Below are 20,595 nucleotides of genomic sequence, written 5' to 3'. Positions count from 1 at the left end.
AGATTGAGGTCCATATCATTGATTCACATTCCATCTAAAAGTTGGACACTTGCCAGACCATAAAAGTACACAAGAAATGACCACTGGCAGCTTTTCTGTGGGTCAGTATAAACTCTGAACATCAGAACTATATATGTGAACTATACAGACTGCTATCCAGTTCAAAAGTGTCCAACAGTAATTGTTGACTCACAATCACAAGCACAATTTAATAGCAATGATAAATGTTCTCTCTTAGAACGTTTTTCCCTTCACTGCGGGATTCCTGACAAGATAGATTAGACCACTACCTGGTTCCTGATGTCCACTGTGAAGAAAAGCAACTCCTAAAGCCCTTAAAAACATTATCTGAAGAATGTTGCTGCATTTGAAAACCAGCTGTCCAAAAGTCAAAATGTCTAGTGAGTATATATGAGTGCTATCCAGATAGGAAATTTAAGAAGCACAACTGTGTCATTTTGATGTCATGGGCTGATGTCTGCATACATTTTCTTTCATGGAATCCATAGGTATTGGTTTCATCCGGCATGAGTGGAACCTGGATAGACACATGACAGCCTCATTGGGGAGGGGCCGTGTGGTGTGCTGGCTGAGACATCCAGAGGAAGAGGAAGGGCAGAACAATAAGTACAGTGTAGCACAGAATGACAGGCTGTATCCAGATGCACTATAACTCACATCATGAACTTTAACGACCGATTTTACAATATATTTGGCTTGTTATTCCAGAAAGGCTACATGCTACATGTCGAATACACCATTGCCCATGAAAACTTGTGATTAACAGTTTGAGCAACATTTTAAACTGCAAGTAACCATGGCGACAGTATGTGGCAGGAACTGCTGATTTTTGATGCTTTTGTTTATGCAAAAGTCTGAATGTTTTCTTTTAATTATCATTTGTGTTACATACTGGAGACTTTATTACAACTTCATCTTACTTCAGTTTGGTATCGCAAAAGGCTTAAAATGATACATACAACCTCAGCCATACCCGTGTTATTGGTTACATTTTTCTCTAAAAATGTAGACAATGAAATAAACATTCATGACATTTATTTACATTACGGTGTCATGCGGCATCATTGTGCTATAGATACCATTAACGGTCTCGACCTCTTGCTTTACAGTAGAATAGTAAACATATTGAACGATTTGATCCCTTCTAAAATGTTTAATGCTAGAGACGAATTGTCGCCTGTGACACTGAATTCAGAAATCCACTCTGACTTTTCAAGTCTTGCAGTCCTTCTTGAAATCTAATGGGGTGTCATAGACGGTGCTGTCAGCACTTGGCAGGTCCCCTGTGGATGCGCCCTGAAGCCCGTGGCCCTTCAGATCTCACATACGGTTGATCCCTCGCTCTCTCTTGCTGTCTCTCACTGTCTCTCACTCACCTCTTACTCACGCTGGGTCTCTTGCTCGCAGAGTCTGTAGAGCCTCCAGAAACCTTGATGTCCTCTCAGGCTCATCACTATTCATTCCTGTCGTGGTCTCCGTCAGCTGAGAGAGAGGTCAAATAGGGGTACATGTGTGTGTGTCTTCTTGTACTCTTTACTTTACTTTATGGAGACTAAACGTCTTCTCATGGATAGGAAGATGAGAAAATCCATGTTGCTGCTTCTCACTTTAAAGTGGTTAGTTCAGGCTTAAGGTTTGAGATTAGCGTTAAAAGTAAAGAATGAATCAGTCACAGTCAGCGTAAAGTGATAGTGAATGTTATTTTATAGTGGTGTTTTCATTAAATATACCGCTTTGGGGTTAGCTCATGTTCATCATCATTGCACAACATACAGTACATTACAAATGTACAGTGTGCAGACAGTTTATGACTTGATATTCCCTGTAATATCCTCTATGCCATATGAAAGGAATAACAGAGACATTTAAGGATTGAAAGAAAATAGTAAGACAGATTCATTTTTTAGATTAGTAATTGTTTACAACATTTAGCTTATGTCATTGCTTTTGATTATTCTTTTTTTTTTCTAAATACATGTTAGACAAAGTTTGAGTTTGAGAGGATTTTCAGTTAGCTTGTCCCACTTTGCCTAAGCGATCGCTATTTTTTTAAAACTATTTCAATTTGATGAACATTAAATTGAATATTCTATTTACTAAATACACGCACAAACGTGAACATGAACAAACAGATATATGTTATATTGTTATATTGTGTGGCAGGAGGTTTTTGTTCTCATTTAATTTTTTATCGGTTTGACTGGAGGAATCAAAGTTAAAAGGATTCAAATTGATTCTTTAGGTTTATGTGACAGAATGATTGAAAACACTAGGATACTCACTCTTGAATACAGCTCTTCATCTCCTTTAATATTGGGCCCTTTCATGTTCCACACCACACCTTCGCCAGATTAAAAGTTTCAGACCCTCAAACAGTCCTCACCAGCGCCTGCCGCTTATTGCATTTCCCAGAACCGCTCTGTTCACTGAACGCAGCGGATCCGGTAATAGCTTCTCTGTCATCTGGTGGAATCCCTCCCTTTTCCAGTGCCATGCCTCCAGACTGAATAGCAATTTAAATGCCGTTCACTTCACATTTATTTGAAATCTCATTAACTGGATATAAAGACCCAAAGAAATGTGTTGTAAATAGAATATCATGGCCACGTGGATGACGGATAGGGAAAATTTATTCATGATTAGTCTTTTTTTTCCCCCACTTCCATTCCCAGCACAGAGTTTAATGAATGTCTGTAAAGTGTCAGCAGTCATTTTCAGGATGAAGCCCAGTATCTCCTCTAAATACACTCCATTTAAACAGGCACAAGAGGCTGTTCACAGAGAGAGAAAAATGGAAGGCATTATGAAAAGTGAATGACATTGCTTCTCAACTGACATCCACTCTGACAAGCACGGAGGAGAAATAGTTTAGCCATAAATTCTCATAAATCTGCCGAATTAATAGGATATGTACAATATAAAAATTGACACAGATGATTTCTTTTCGTAGGCATTTGCACATTTTTGTTCAAAGCAGGATCAGACAATTGCAGCTTCAAACTGCAAACATTTTATTTCTCTTTTTTTGGCTGAAAATTCAGAAATTATGTAAGGTTGCCAGCCTGGTCAGCGTATGAAAGGCAAAATACCTATATAGCTTTCCATGGAAGTATAGCACTTGTTTGCAGCTTTTTAGTAGAACCTCCTGGGGAGGTAACGTTTTGGAAATGGAATAATTTATAAAGTCTTAAGTGGAAGAACAGGAGAAGCTACATTATTTTGATTTCTGTCGCAGCCCCACCTGTAGATTTATAGGCTGAAATGATGGATATATTTTTATCTGTTTTAGTGCAATGTAAAGAGCAGTCTGCAATATTTTTGATCATATACTTTTGAGCTATTTCTTCCTACATAATTAAATAGATCATAGCACATACAGTACAGTAGTAAAGATAATGAATTTGTATTCAGTTTGTCAACTAGCCTTAGAAATAATCTAACAACATAAATCTTACTGATGTAAACAAACCTTTAACAGCAATGTCAATAACTTATTTTTAATATATGTCAGTCAGTTTAAGAGTGACATTAGGTTAAACTACTGTGGTTTAAATTTTGATGGTGGGGTTTGTGCATTCAAAAAATAAATTGGGAAGAATAACTGTAAAAACTATAATAATCAACTTGTACTGTGGAAGAAACGTCTGTTTCTGTGTCTGGGAAAATAATCAGAAGGCGCCTAGGTCTTTAGCCCTTTCTGTCTCTCATCTCATTGTTTCACCATGCTGTTTATATCCTGTTTTCCCAGGAGTCTCATTGCCCTAACGAGCAATGGTGATAAATACATAATTGGCAGAATTTGGGATTATGCTTCTGAACTGACATGTTTCACACAGAGACTGTCCTCACTACTGTAAATCATCCCAGGCACCGCTCTATGTCTCAATGTGTGCGTTTGTGTCGTCATCACTGAGCTGCGATGCACATGGTTTGGCCTTTTGAATTTAGACATTCTACACACACACACACACACACACACACACACATTTAACACGACACTTGCCAAAGGCTGTCAGATACAGGGCAAAGGGATGTGTGGGCTTAATGAGAGCCTGGCCAGGAGTCAGGAGCTTTATGAAGTCCCTGAGGTGAGTCTGGGACTGGGGCGAAACCACTGCAATCCATAACCCAGTGACACTTATGATTGTTGGCCGCTCAGCTCTCTCACTGGAGCTGCAGTGCATACCTCATCAGAGGGAGAAAAACAACTTCTATTAATATTATACTATTATCGTAGTAATCATGTTTTGTATAGAGGGTGCTTCATGGTTTGTCTTTAAGCTGTTGCCAATTCATCCCTTTTAATTTGAGTCACAATTTTGCGGACGAGTTTGAGTGTTCTCTCATTATCTTTTACTGGCCAGTGGAAAAGCTTTGCTGCGTCCCCTCAGGTGCAGTGTATAAAGTCAGATTGATGTCATGGAGAACTGGGATGATATCAGTGAGACAGAGGAAGTATTGGCTTGATGGATGAAGAGACAGATGGAGGGTAAGAACCAGGTCTTGTCTCTATACTGTATACATGCACACACAAGCATGAGTGCACACATTCAGCAAATGGAGGGCTTTTCATGAATAATTTGGCTAAGGGGGGTTATTTATTTTTACACAGCGCAATGTTGTGTTGTATTGCAATAATATTATTAAACACATCTTGTTGCTGTATTGTCATTTTATCCAGGAAAGTGCTCCAGTTGCCTTTTCTCTTGTGATAATGTGAAAGATGAAATTCAAAAACTACACAACACATCCTGTCTGTGAAGGGGATTGATGGTATGAGCAGATACGACAGATGCAGAAATTACTGAAAACACAGATGTTTTCTTTACCCAGTTCAACAGAGGAACGTGACTCTGAATGCAGATATGGTGACGTCCTGTGACATTTATTGTTGTTCACTTCAAATGAAATCCCACATGTTACTTCCTTTTATAAAATAACGCTATATCAGTCTGCCTGTTCGGCAATAGAGATGCTTTTTGATCATTTAGACTTTTCAGTGACCTTGAGTGATCAAGCGTACTTGATATAAAGGCAATTCAATTCAATTCAATTTCAATTCAATTTTATTTATATAGTGCCAAATCACAACAATAGTTATCTCACAGTGCTTTTCATAAAAGAGCAGGTCTAGACCGTACTCTGTGATGCTATTTACAGAAGCCCAACAGTTTCCACCAAGAGCAAGCACTAGGCGACAGAGGCAAGGAAAAACTTCCTTTTAAGAGGCAGAAACCTCCAGCAGAACCATGGCTCAGGGTGGGCGGCCATCTGCCTCGACCGGTTGAGGCAGATGGCCGCTGTAGAATTCCTAGTTATCCCAAAAATGGACTATATTAAAAACATTAGAATATATTTTCCAAATCCAAGGTTGTCATAGACCTACTTTAGCCTGAGAGCCACTCTTTGATCAACACTGTTCTAAAAACAAAGTTACGTTACAATCTATAATCATTTGTATATCACAAAGACATTGTCATTTTTGTCGCTGTCTAGACTCAATACACAGATGTGCATGCACACAGTTTACTATAGCAGAGTCTGGCTTGTAGACTACACACAACTTTCCACTTTTGATTATGATAGCAGAAATTGTGCTGAATGCACTTACCGCTTCTGCACTGGACCGCACAACTGTTTCCCCACACAGTTATCCAATAAAGTAAATAACATTATGAAGCTTAGGGAGCCATCTAATCAATTTCTGCCGAGTTTGATGACAAGGTAGAGTAGAGCATGGAGTCAGGATCATATTACTTGTTACTGGACTGGATCAAGACAACATCAGCTCAATTGGTCTTAATAGCTTATGTGCTACGTCACAAGGTCAAAAGAATGTCCTGCAAAGAGTTGTTGAAATACTGTACATGCTCAGACTTCTGCTTTAGTAGAGCTAGCAGACTGGTAACACGTTTAAACCTGCAATAATTGAATTGTTAGCTAACAGAGGACAGTAGTAAAATGTATGAGGAAATGGTTTTGTTCTTGTACCGCATACACAAAACGGAAGCCCAAAGTTAGGATTGTGGGTACAGCTGTACCACATTGTGACCATTCTTGTGTGTATGTCGAGTGTTTGCTTATGACTACGTTGTGTGTGTGTGTGTGTGTGTGTGTGTGTGTGTGTGTGTGTGTGTGTGTATGCCTAAGTGTGTGCACCTGTGAGGCTCAACTTGTTTCCTCTCTCATTACTGAGAGGATTAAGCATCAGGGAGCCTCACAGTCCCCTCTGAGGCCAGAGAGTGGTAAAACAAGGCAACGTCCCCAGAGACATGTTTTATTCACCCACGTCTCAGTTCATTTTCACCTCTCCTTTGTCCTAATGTGTGTGTCAGCTGTGCTCTGGATGGCCCTCCCACTGTTCACCTTTTATTATTGAGCACTTTAATCAATACTCAACATTAAAGAACTGAAAGTGATGCTATTGAGGTTCAGGTAATAGTACATTGATGGGGTACAGAATACAGGTACTGTTTGCGTTTGAAGTGAAAATGGGGATGACCGTTTTATTACTTTGTAGAAAAGTCATGGGCAGGAAAGCAAACCAACAAGGACTGAATTTGAGGTCTTATAATTCTTGGATATCAGCTCCCTCTGCTGGCCATTTCCCACATCCCTGAGGGTCTAACAGGAAACGAATTAATAGTTTGGTCATTAAAATTGCACTCTCATGCAGAGCAATTGCATTGAAAATAAGAGTGGAATAGAACATTTAATCCATAAGCATGAAGAAGTCACATGCAATGGAGAAAAAAGAGAATTACCTACATTCCATTCAAATATATTGCATGTTGTTGTTGTATGTTACAGTGAAGCTAAGATGTGGCAACTTATCTTTTCACAATCTCAAGAGAATGATCTGAAAAATTAAAGTCTTATTTTTAATCCCCAGAACTAAAAAGCACAGTAGTAGCAGATCATTCGCTCTGTTCATTGGTTCTGATTGTCAGGATGATTGTAGGTTCTATTCACAGCTGCAGCTGTGGCAGCATGCATCATCTCCGCTGAAAGTGTTCCCACATCTTCTCATGTCGTGTTTTACATCCGTCAATATCACAACATCATTTGGCAAAGAAATTCTGAAGGAAGCAGCTTGTCTGAAGCTGAGCCAAGTGGAGAGTCTAAGTGCGTTGTCTAGAGTCAGAGTGCACGTTCATTAGGTTGCCACAATGGAGGGTGAGTTACAATAGTTTTGTACAAATAATATACGTTTCTACTTTTAATTTGCACTGTCCAGTCATGCTAATGCTAATATCTTAACATGTGTTCAATATTTTGTGCCATAAATATACTGGTGCCTCATGGACCTATTCTGAATGAAGTCAGCCTATTAATGTATAAATTATATAATTGTAAATTATATAACCCTAAGGTCACTAGCTTGTCAACACATTTAAAGTGAATTGCACTGTATCATTTGCAGTTCAATTTACAACTGAGTCGAGTATATGAGAGATGAGTTATGTGTGTGTGAGTGAGACTGAGTCAAGTAAAATCACAGTGTGGTCCAACTAAATGGCAACACATTTTAGCAATATTTAGTTGTACATATTTTCCAGAATAATGTTATGATGGTCAATCTGAAAATTCATTCTAATTGTAGTTGCATCTCTGTCTGTGTATCTTTGTAAATTGATGTCTCATGTAGGTTTTATTATTGGGGTTAAGGCAAATTATTAGGTAAATAAACAAAAGAATACTTTTTTTCTATCTTATCCAAAAAGACTGCACAACATGAGCCGACGCATCAAGCACACAACACTCTGTGTGACGCAGGACATAAGGCACCGCCCCCGTGTGAAGTACCAAGAATTTAGGGACTCCAAAACAGACCAGTGGCCATAACAATGTGTGACAGTGAGCTGACATACACATACAAAACTTAAAATGCTCTCCTTTGTTTTACCAGTTTCACATGTGCTGAGCATTAAACCCAGTGTTCATCCATCCACCCACCTGTCAAAAGAAAATGAAAACATCTTCTGAGTCAGTGTAGCAGCTATACGCATATGTGTCCGTTACCATTCACTCTATCTGCATGGGATCTACACAGATGGCACACTCACAGATATCAAGCACCGACCTTCCCAGAGCTCTTATTACTGAGCCTCGTACATCACTCTGACAGAATATTTTAGCTTGAACATTTATCCTTCGCTAGGTAATAAATAACAGTCAATTTTTGTCATTAGCTGGTTAACAAAACAGAGGCTACAATAGTTTACCTTTACATCTCAAGCGGGCTGCCATTGAGTGCTACTTGAAATGAATAACGCAGTCAGAGGTGCAAGAAGTGTTAAAGTTAGTTAGCCAGTTGGCATATAATTTCTATAATCTCTTACCGAGTTACGTGATAGTATTTATTTATTTTCCTTTGCTGTCCTTGTTCAGCTGAAGGTGTCATTGGAACTGTGTGTAAGTGCAATGAGAGCCAAACTCCTCGGATGCGTAAACATAATTAGCCAAAAAAAAGTATTCTGATTTTGATGCAATTGATATTGTAAGCAGCTGAAATACTTTATTCATATGTATATGTATAGTTTGTACCAAGGTTTGAGCATTACTTAAGATCGTTTTGGGAAATGTTTGCAAAAAGAAAAACACCCTCTCACATAGTTCAATTTCTTCGAACAACATTGCCCATCTGGAATCAAAAACACCAAACCGCAACTTTATATGACATCTCAGAACCACGAGGCCACCCCATATGTCCAATTTCTTCATTGATTCATTTGATCCAACTTAATTTTACTATGAAAAAAGTTTTAGCCTCACAAGCAACAGCACCATCCTCCAACAGTGGGAATGCTAGTCTTAGAGGTCTGTCAATTTTAACAAAAACTGGGTATCAGAATCAAAGATCATCCGTAACAAACTGAGGTAAGTTCGCCAATAATAGACAATTTCTATTTCAACTTTTCAAAACTGTTCTTTCAGCTTGGTAATAATATTTACATCTTTCGTTTTCAAGACTCTTAATCAGTGTAGCCATGTATCGTTGCTGGTATTCTAGCTGCTTCTGCTGCTGCCAGACTCACTGTACACTTTCTTTGTGATTTATTGCTTTCCGAGGGTCCTGATATCTCTCTGTTCAGATTTTGATGGGAGTGATAAAACCAGGCAGTAAAGTAATGTCAGCTCACTATAACCACAGCTGGTGTTACTCACAGGAGAACTGCTTTGATGTTGTTCAGACATTTGGAGAGAGTCTTTGGGATCCACGCTGTGACTGACAGGAAAGACAGAAGAAATACCTATAGTACATAGCCAGATATAGACGTCACTGTATCTCTGTCAGCCATGATAAGCGTCGTAAACTCTCATGTGTCTCAGATGTTCACATTATCATTAAGTCAGAAGTGATTGACGGGCTTTATCTGGAAAGTGGGCAGAAGCACGCACAATGAATATGTGGTTGGTGTGTTGAATGTGGAGCACACAGTACATAAGTTACTTATCTAATAAAAAGCCATAATTCAACAGCACATTACAGTAGTCTCTCCTTATTACCTATCACTCCCGCATCAGCAAAAGGTAACATAGTCTATTATGATCTTCTAATCTAAAAGCCTGTAATATCTATGTACCATTTGCCAAGTCAAGAAAGAAAATAAAAACTTTCTCAGAAAAACAACAATGCTGCTTAGTAGTCAAAATGTTATACAAAACTTGTGAAAAATAGATAGGGAAGTAGATAGGAATGCCTGGTTGCCTTCAGGTCATCACGTCTGGGAACAGGTGTTTGTATGTGCAGAGTTGGTAGTGCAGCTAGACAAAACACAATGATGGTCTGAGAGTCGGGAGGTTAAATCTGATTCGGCTAGGAAGAGGAACAAACTCCTGATTGGCCCAAGGCTAGGTGGTTTCAGATGAAATACTGGATAACAATTTCGGAGCTGTGGGTAAACAAGATGAATCCACAGTGGAACCTATAAACATTAGAAAGCTGTTATTGTACAGGGCAGCTCCCAGAGTGTGTAACTGTTTGAATGTGAAGCAGGCTGTTGCTGGGAAAAGAGCAGTCCACACACCCTGCCGTAGAGAGAGAGAGAGAGACGGAGAGAGCCGGTGACTCTGGCTGACCTGCCTAGGGGTCAGATGTCCAGAGGTTTCTGAACTGACCACTATGCAGTCTCCCATGGCCTGGTGTTCTCAAGGACGGCTGATATAAAACCCCGGAAGCCTTCTCTCCGGTCTGCAGACAACTCCGAAATACTTTCTGTTCTGTGTATTTGGAGAAATTATACTTAATTTCATGTTATAGATTTTCCATTTCCATTTATCCCCACTTTTCTTTGAGATGACTGCTATGAATATTGTGCATATTCCAGTGTTATGACAGCTCAGCCTGTAAAACATTTGTTTGTGTGGCCCCTAGGCATGATCAAGAGAAAAGAGTATAACCTGTCCCTTTATTTTCCTAATGCGATGACAAGATATTCATGTAACACACATATAAAAGGGAAAAGCAGCAGGCGTTATGGTTATTCAGAGGGATTTTGAGAGTAAAAGATGTTTTCTTTTTTGTTTGATATTGTTTTTCCTGCTAATTTTGTGGAGCATATGTGGCAGATGTATCTCCATTGTCTATGGAGCAGGTAGAACCACTGTACAGTACATACTGTGAAACAGATCTAAGTAAAAATGAACTCTACTTTTCTTTCTTTGCTTAGAACTCTTTAGGTTGACAAGTACTCCTCTCTATATTCGGACATTGGTAAGTACTGTTCTCTTGTTTAATAAGTAATGACCTCCGTGAGCTGTTTATAATGGCTCACCAACACAACAACAATATCATCAATTTTCATTCTAAGAACATTTGGAAGTAAAAATAATGCCATATTGTTGTGTTTTCCAAGTATGATACTTACATAATTAAATATTTTTGTGGTAATTTGGCCTTTGACAGTTTAAACATTAAGTGATAACCTATTTTTAACAGGCAATTATCTCAGTGAACACTGGATGGCATTGTTGCTGTTCAAGAACCCAACAATTTGTAGCAGTACTTTATCTTTCCTCACTTTGTCTGGAAGGAGGCATAAGATATGCTGTGCTGCATTATAATTCATAGTTATTTGATTTGCATTTTCAAATTTACATATTTGATGTATTTATGGCTTTGTTTTAAAATGTCATTCTAATCAGATTGACACTGATATACAACACAGAAGGTTAGATTCAGGAAAATACTTTTCCAGTCAGATAGCAGAAGTCATCAAACACCTCACATCACACGTTACACCTGGTTCCTCACCTAGACCGGAGGTAATAGTTAACCAAAATAAAGCACTGCGTAGACAGGTGTTTTTTCTTTAGGTGTCATGAGAGTTATTAATCCCAGAAGAGGTGACTAATGTGATTTACAAAAGGTTATTATTTTGACACTTTTTGATTTGTCTGTCAGCCATTTTACTCTTTATGTCAAAGCTAAAGTTAAAATGCTCATTTGCTTCTTTTTTGTGAGCCTGGCTTTTTATTTTAAAAGAAGACTATTTAACTGAGATAAGTCCTCTCACAGTCTGTTGGAAGTTAACGGTTCTGTTTACACGTTGTCCCTTAAAGGAACATGCAATACTGTAGCTAGTTGGAAGCTTTGTTGTAGTAGGAGACAAACCGGATTTTCCAGTCTGGCTCTGGCACACCCAGTTCACCTGTATTTTGTCCCATACCCCAGACACCATAGGTATGAGTGGCTTTCTGCCACTAACTGATATCAAGTATGTAGTGTATATCACCTGAAATTAATTACTGATTTATTATATTTGAGTTATGATCCCAGCAGGGAAAAGCAGTATCAGGAGATGATTCCCTATCCACATGTGTGAATGTGTGTATCAGTTATACAGTATATTCCCAGTATTTGTGTTCATACTGCTGTTACTCCCTCAGAATGTAGTTTTCCATCCGGTTTTGAGAAACTGCTCATAATATTTTATATTATAAATTTAATAATAATGATACATATAGATGCCAACGTTTTTCATCCAAACAATACAACAGTTCCAACATACAATACAAACCATCTAAAGAAATTAAATATTACCTGAAATGTAGGACTTCACATCCTCCAACTTATTTTTTTAACACATGACTTAAATGATTCTCCTCAGTTTTGTCACCATGACACAAATATTTTGATCAAGGCTCGTTATTCAGTGTTACTTGAATCCCTGCCTCTGTAAAAACCGAATAAAGGAATATTTTTCTTCACTGAAAATGATCATACTTTGAAATGCAAATGAGACTAATGACTAATTGTACAGCACATTCTTTTTTTCATCAGCATGTGGACTAAAAATGAAAGGAATATGTAAGGCCAAAATCTCTCAGAAAGAGAATCTTTCTCCACTATGCTAAATTCTAGTTTGTGTTGAAAAGAAAAGAAAAAGAACACAGAAAAGTCTTAAAGTGCAGATACTATTTCAAAAAATAAATGGTCATTAACTAGAGCTCCTGTGGCAGAAAAAAGATCAGAGGCTCTATTGAACAAAAAGGTGAAATATCAGTCTTGCTGATCTTGCAGTGGCAGAGGCAGTGGTCTACCCTTGTTTGTGACCTCTGTCAGATGACAGTGAAGGTCTCCAATAAGCAGCAGTGTTGGTGAGTAGCACTCACTGAACTGTCTCTTCCAATAGCAGTTGCCTCACATCCTCTTGAAAGAAACAAGTGCCTCAAATACCAATTCTGGCCTTTTCCCCTAATTGTTTTCTCTGCTCTGCTGAATCTGTCTTCACCGGCGCTCTGTTCAACAACAAAAACTACAGTACCATAACCTTCACTTTAATGGTACTTGAATCCAACATTGCTTACTCCAAAAAGGTGACTGAGGTTTTTGAGATAAAATATTACTTGGAATGACCGTTGAGGTTAAAATACATATGTTTTATAAGCAGCATCTCCAGGGAGGGCAGCAGCAGCAGCACAGCTGTCGCAGTGGGTTCTTCTTCTTGTACCTGGCAGCCAACTTGAACTTCTCATTAGATGCAGCCACATAATCCTGGGTCTTCTCTACATAGGTCTGGATGTGTTCAATGCAGGCCCCTTGCTCCTCTACTAGCATGAAAATGTCCATGAACAGGTCCCTCAGCTCCTTCATATTGTTCTCCAGGCTCAACAACTCCTTTTGGTGTGGAAACATAATGGGATTAATACTGTAGATATGAAGAACATTAGTCAGAGGTTGGAGGTGGTGAGAGAGAGAACCAGGGGAATTAAAGGGTAATTTCGGTATTTTATAAACCTGGGCCCTATTCTCACAGATGTTGGGGTCAAAATGACTAGTAGGTCCAAAATGTTTTGGAATCTGCGCAGTAGACGGATTCAGCCGACAGCCGGCTGAGGTGGCTTCAACCTATTCCTTTGGGGCAATTGCTGCTGTCAAAATTACATTCACTTTTTGCCAATGACTGGCTCAGACTGTTGTACGAGGTGTTTAACAACATCATGGAAATGATCCCTATGAGTAACACCCGATAACACCCCTTGTTTTTAACCAGAAAAAGAAGCCTCACAGAAGGAAAATTCATGCTGTGAAATCTCATGAGAGGCGAGTTGTTGCGGAAACGCCAGTAGAAATGAGAGCGAAGAGTTTGTTGTGTACATAGAGGAACTGCTAGCAACACTTTATTTCCTAACGTTACTCCAACACAACAGACTACTCTCCGACTCTAATTCTCATTTCAACCCCAAAATATGTGAGAAAAGGGCCCAGGTTTAAATATAACACAATGACCCTTTAGGTTTGCAATGTGGGAACAGATCCAGCTCTTCATTCAACATGAGTTGAGTACTGAAAATACACAACATCTTTTTATACTTGGATATGCTGGTTCACTTGGATATCTATATCTATCTTGAAGATATATGAATCATGCATTTTAGCTGATTTGTGGCACTGAAAGTTGTTGTATTATTTAGCACCTATTTCGATATATTGGAGCTTTCCGACATGCAATTCCCAGCTATTGCTACCACTATAATGCTGACATTACAAAAAAGGGAAAATAATACACAAACCTAAATATGATAGTAACACAGCATAACCTATCCGTTTGGTAAGTAAAATTCAAGACACAATCCCCAGAAATATGTTTGGAAGTCCAAACATATACAAAGGACAAATCAATTATTCCTTTATATACCATGCACAAATGTAAAAAATACATTGTATTACCAAACTATCAGCAACTTTATCATAGCCTTGGGTTTAATAACTTGTTCGCCACTATCCTCACCTTGTGTCGCTGTTCAATCTCAGATAGTTGTGACCGTGTGATTTTGGCATCATTCAGCAGGTTCTCATTGAAGACCTCCCATTTTCCTGTGGCCACCATCTCATTCACCTCCTCCTCCGTCACATCCCTACCCGATACCTCCAGCTGCCGGATAATGAAGTGCTTACAGCGCTCCTGCTTGGTCAGCAGACCTTCATTATACTGCAGCATTACCTGGACATAATTATTGCAAACAGACAAAAAAAGAAGTAGAGTGGACCCATATTTTGGGGGTTTAAAAGTGATTTATGTTTGGTTCCTTGAAATTAACTGATCAAACAATTATGTGCTTTCGCTTTGCTGGTTCTGACAATGCTATCCTAAAGCTATGCTATTTTACATAAGTTTATCTACTGGTGTTATTCTTTTTTCTGCCTACCAACAGTCCTTGTTCCCCACTATATTGTCCAAAATTATAAATGCACAGTGACAATGAAAAATGTGTCTCACAAATTTTTTTTTTAGTTGAGACTTTCAACTGTCTCTCAAGCTAAAGTTAGCTTAATGTTAATGTTTCAAACCTCAATGGGGGGAAAAAGTCACTTCCTGTGGTATGTAAAGTTTCCATAGCAGAGTGGTAAATTCATGCTCCCAACCTGCTGGAATTTGCGGTACAGTGCTGCATACTGGGAGCGTTGTATTCTGGTTGCAACAGCAATAGGTCCCTGCTGGTCCTCAGTCCTTTGGGCCTGTTTTGAAAGGGCATCTAACCGTCGGTGGAGGCTTTCAGCCTTGATCTTGATATCCCGGGTTATACTGCTCTCTTTCTTCATCACACTGAAACGACGCATGGTCGCCACCAGGGTCTTCTGCTGCTGGCTGAAGTTAAGGACCTGTTTGTATTAGATGTGAAACTGCGTCACCATACAGTCTTAATGTTTCAGTCAAATCTGGAGTTATATAAGGATTAAAATAAGAAAGAGAACAAGACAAAATGACTAAAGACAAACAAAAACAATTTAATGTTTTGTTGGTGCAATATGGCACTTCAAAAGTGCTTTTAAAAACAAACTTTGAAAAATTATAAGGAAAAATAAATACACACGACCTACAGAAAAAAAATAAATATTACCTCTGTCTCCAGCACTGTGATATCATCTCGGATTTGCTGAGCCTCAGACAGGAAATTCTCAATGATTGGCTCCTCCTCAAACACCACAGCCTGTGGCGTTATGACCTCAACCACCACAGACTCGTCATTATTCCCCTCCACTGAAAAAGGGTTAGTATTTTCTCTTGCTGCCTCACGAAGGTCTTGAGCCCTCTGCTGCAGCTCCTCCAAGCGGTCTCTCATTGTGGAAGAGCCCACACCAAAGCTCACTCCTCAGGGCACAAACTTATTATTGTTATTAAAGTTCTTGCCAATGCTGACGAGAGGATGCTGAAAAATAAATAACATGGAACTTTAATGATTCCAGTCGCCGAACTGGATTGTTGCACAAGATTACAACAGTAAGTATAAAGCAGGGAAACCAGAACACATTAACATTAAAGTAGAGGATAAAAATAAATATATCAACACATGCTGCTAAACTGAAAATGTAAAGTAGGGATGTATGGATGACAGTATTGTAGTATGTAAATTGTAAACAAGGGCAACAGGGTAAAACACAGCTGCCTCTTTTTGAAGCTTAAAGGTATGCAAATGGTGAGATTTGCTTTGTTTAGGTAATAAGTGACTTTATAAATATGTAAACCACATTTGTGTCAAGTTGATAATTTCACCATTAACAAATAAATAATTCAATAAATGTTCACATCAAATTGTTCACATTTTGTATGTATTGGTGAACAGTATTGGGAAGTCCCTCATTTTATAGTAACAGTTAGTTTCACAGATTACAATTTGACATCAAATTATTAATCCCTATAATGTGCCATTATGCACTGGTAAGTCTATATTCTGGAATAGCCAGGGTCTAGACATTTTTTAAGCAAACCCCGAGTCTTGACTATAAGGATGGGACTAGCAAGTGATTCATTTTGCATTGAGTAATTAATATCATTACTTTATCAATGTTTACTAAGAGTAACTGATTATCAACAATTCCGGTGAAAACGTAACAACTAATACTGGCGAATGAATCCACAGATTTGCAAAATGTCTTTCGGGACTTTTTGAATTGAGATACCTTGAAGTATGTCATTCCCATTATCCAATATGCATTCAAACTGCATATGGACTGAATAAAGGCATTTGTGAATGTGTCAGTATAGTAGCAAAGTGAGAGTAAGAAATAAATATAGTAGTTAAAATTTTCCCCCAAAACAAATAACTCTATTTAGCACGTAAAGCCATGTCACTAAACTCCCCATCCACCCTGTGGACACAATCGCTTGACTAAATGCAGCTCCTGTAGTTCAAGCAAATGCACCTGCAGCAAACTGTGTACCCTAGTGTCCAGTGGGAGTCAAACCCTGATCAGTGTTCGTTTACATCATTATAAGATCATCTGTCCCAATATGAGCATAACTGATGAGCCATATCTGCACTCTGCTGAACACTGAGATATATTTTTAACTGGAAATAACACGAGATGAACGAGCAGAAAGTTTATCTGTGACATCAGTCAAATTGACTCGACTTCGTTTTCCCATGAGAAGTGAGTGGGTTGTTTGTGCTCAACAACACACTCAGCGAAAAAGAAGAGAAGAAAAAATGCTTTAGGAAGTTTAGAAAAAGTAATCTTGATAAAGACATTAATTAAAACCACATAATACAAGCATGCACACAATATGTCAGATAAAACTGTTGTTTTCCAAGTGCATGTTGTTTTGAAATAAAAAAAACAATCTTCACAGAAGCTGCCAAATATTAAACACATTTCACTTTCAAGTCTGTAACTCAGGGTGCCAGTTAGCTCACTGCTAGAGCTTTCGCCCCATGTGCAAAGGCTGAGTCTCTCTCCCCCTGTCATTTCCTGTCTATCTGAACCCCACCTTACCCCAAAAGTCTATACCTCCAGCATGCTGATATTTTCTAAAGTTGAAGTACTGTAAACAAGTAAAGTGCATTCATCCACAAATTCCTATACATTACAGACATATACTAACATTTTGAAAGTGCCTAAATATAATCTTTTGGAAGTGTGGGATAACAGAGTGTTTGGCTGCTGAGAAATGGAACATTTCAAATCATAGACTATCCCATTTCTGGAGAGATTTCAAACAGGAAAGAGCCTATTATGTGTGTGTGAGCATGTGTGAGAGAAAGAGTGTTGCAACTATTACAAACTTCTCATAGCGCAAAGAAGGTAAAAGTATCCTCTGTTTTCTTGGCCGAACTCTCTCCGTATCCCTTTCCTCTCTCTCTCTCTCTCTCTCTCTCTCTCTCTCTCTCCCTACCTGCCCGAGCCAGAAGAGCCGATTAACAAAATAGCTCAAAGGATTTGGGAGCACATTCTCCTGTGTTTAGCCTAAAAACCTGAAAGAAGTGGAGCAGGGTTCGCAAAGGAGTCTAGCCTCTCTCTCTGTGACTGAATGTTTTGTTTTGTAAAGTGAGCCAATATTTTCTTCCTGCACGTCTGCTCTTTTGTGTGTGTTTCTGAAAGAAATGTTATGTTGACGTTCTCTCATCTCCATGCAGGTGGAACAGTAGGAGTCCTCAGGTGTTGTATTAAATCATCGGTCAAACAAATGCACTGTGCGTGCTGGTCTTTTAACTTTACCAAAAGGAATGGATTCTGATTGAAATATTCCAAAGGTTTTGGATAGTTTAGTACACGGTCCTACTTTACTCACTTTTTATGTTCAAGCTAGAATTTCTATTAGCATACAAATGAATAGAAAGACAGACAACAGAGAAAAGATTTATTTTGTCATAATTGCTCTACAATTTTAAATCACAGCATACCTTTACACACATTTACAATCTGAGGCTGTAGCAAACATTCAGTCTAAAACGAGGATTTTACCTTAATGTTGTCAGTATTCCATCAAGAGCTGTCTGCTGAGTATTCCCTTTCAGAGTCGACCAGAAATAAAATCCAAGACAAGCTCACTCATTATTTGATAACATCATGTTATCTTCGGATCTCCTCACACACCTGACGCGCATCAGCTATTAGTTACAGATTTGAGAGCATTATTACACTCACAAGCTGGGAAAAGTTTTGAAGTAGTCTGGTTGAGTCAGTCCCAAGCACCTCCCCTCCCTTTTGAAGTCAGGCCTGTGTATGGCCAATAGAAAAGGAGCAGGCTGGGGGCCTATTTGCTTATCTGAAGAAATGAGAGGTGACGTGATTAAGTAAATGAGGAGGGAGAGCATGGAGAGCACAGGGAGCTCATAAACCCTGCCCTCAGGCTTATTCCTGAACAGGAAAATAGAGCAGAGCAAATAGAAGTGTATTGTGTGCATTGCTATGGCCAAACAATGAGGACTACGGTAAAGGTGTCAACCAGGGCACTGGGTTTCTGATCCACAAGGTGAATTTCTATATGAAGTGTCTGGGTTCACGGGGTAAACCCTCTAAGTCCGGGGGTATTGTACTCCTTAGGCCCCAGTAACTCCACTGAGTACTTTTGACAGATGTCTACTGACAGCCTCTCTGAAACGCAGGCGCCTTTTCAACACGGGAAGGGACACAGTCACTCTTTGCTATGCAGCATAACACATGCTGTGAAAAGCTGTTTGAAGTATGGTGTCAGAGTGAGAGAGGAGAGACAAGTTTTGAGGATGAGAGGAGTTTGGAGGGGACAAGAGTTCAGGCTGCGTCACTTGAAACTTTGGATGCTGGTAGCAGCCATGTTGTCAGTGTAGTGGCCAGTGATGCATAGGAGGAGATTTTTAATGACCTTAATGATTTTTAATGACCTTTGAGCATAATTAGGAGTATATGATAATTTTCAGTCTCTCTCCAAGGTGTATTTTTGAGTTCATCAGTTTAAAACAGTTTGATGGCTGGCGGGTCTGTTTTTTCCAACCCAAAGAGGACAGTTTAATCCATTAACTAATATTTGGAAATCACCAAAAACCAGAATGATGAAGTTTCTTTATTACAACAACAATGTCACTAGCAACAAATAATTTCCAGTGGGTGGTGGTGTCTTGCTTCAATAACAAAATGAAAAGCACATTAACCATATGATGACTATGCAGAATGCTGTCGGTAAAGTTTTATCTCTGTAGTACCAGATGCTACTCTATGTCTGTAATAATGCCACAGCAGTGTGTTAACTGTGAGTCATCTATCCCTAATGGCAAGATATAATGACAACAAAGCAAAACCGGTTTTCTGAGTGTCAGAATTCACCTTAATCAGCATCACAGGAACAGACTTATTGTACTGTATATGCCCCTGTTAACTGTAGCTGAACAGTCATCTATCCTTCCTTGATTCTCTGCTCAGCATCACTGATTAAGGAGAACAGGTTGAATGGGATTTGCGCTTTCTCACGCACACTCACACTCACTCACAACCTCCCCAGACCTTGCGGCAAAGTGGATCTCATCTCAACATTTCTTAATTGTTGCTACTGCATCTGTAGAATTTTGATAGGCTTTGATAAATAAACAACACTGGAAAAGAAATATCAACTAAGAGTCTTTGTTCGCCAAGGTCAGCAGTTCTTGTACCAAAACAAACATGGATGGTAACCAGAAGCTTCCATATATACAGTGCAATTTGTGCTGTAAAGGACTAAAATTGAGGCGGAAAAGCACAGTTTGGGTGAGATCCTTGATGGAGAGGCGTAGGGAATGTGGACCATATAGCCCACAGAGGGAAGTGGAAGTGAGTGAACTTTGTACAACAAAGCTAACTTCAAGTAAAGCTGTTAATTTACCTGCATGTCTACCTTGGGCGACACATGTACTGTATGATTTTATCTGCTGCCTGTCAACACCAACAGACCCATACTGGAACAGAACCTGTCCAACTTGGTCCAATCAGTCATCATGCCCAAATCATATTCACAATCGGCACAACAGTCATAATGTGTGTCCCCACCTGTAGGTTACAGATTGTTCGCATTGTCTCTACCTATTTTTGTGATGGAGGTAGGATTTGTAAGCAGCTTAACAGAGTGCTGCCTAAGAGGCTCAACTCTGGGAACAAAGTCTCCTTTGCCAAAAAAAGACAAAAAAGGGTGGAATGTAACCATGTCACGAAATATTAAAGCTGTACTAATTCACATTTTATATTAACAATTGATATAATTACTATATTTAATGTCAAAGGGGCTTGTAGTGATTAACCTGCAAAGAATTATGGTCTGACTGTGTGGTTCCCCTCACATCAACGCAAAAGTATTGTCCCAAAGTATTAGACATTGTGGTTTAATGCTGTTTATGCTGCAG

At 39.0% G+C, this 20,595-nt stretch overlaps 1 protein-coding gene across 1 annotated transcript; it reads right to left on the bottom strand.

Annotated features, from left to right (window-relative positions):
• Window positions 1-11,986: 11,986 nt before the first annotated feature.
• stx19 (syntaxin 19) lies at window positions 11,987-18,389 on the bottom strand. Its single transcript, XM_046054401.1, has 5 exons — window positions 18,212-18,389; window positions 15,370-15,678; window positions 14,894-15,130; window positions 14,259-14,471; window positions 11,987-13,144 (listed from the first exon to the last, which is right to left on the bottom strand). Exons 2-5 carry the CDS (start codon window positions 15,589-15,591, stop codon window positions 12,908-12,910), a joined length of 909 nt encoding a protein of 302 aa, XP_045910357.1. The 5' UTR covers window positions 15,592-15,678; window positions 18,212-18,389; the 3' UTR covers window positions 11,987-12,907.
• Between the last annotated feature and the right edge of the window lie 2,206 nt (window positions 18,390-20,595).

This window comes from Micropterus dolomieu, linkage group LG07, assembly GCF_021292245.1.
Source record: "Micropterus dolomieu isolate WLL.071019.BEF.003 ecotype Adirondacks linkage group LG07, ASM2129224v1, whole genome shotgun sequence".
Classification (NCBI taxonomy): domain Eukaryota; kingdom Metazoa; phylum Chordata; class Actinopteri; order Centrarchiformes; family Centrarchidae; genus Micropterus; species Micropterus dolomieu.
Note: the sequence above shows the minus strand (reverse complement) of the source record. Positions and strands in the feature narration are given on the sequence as shown.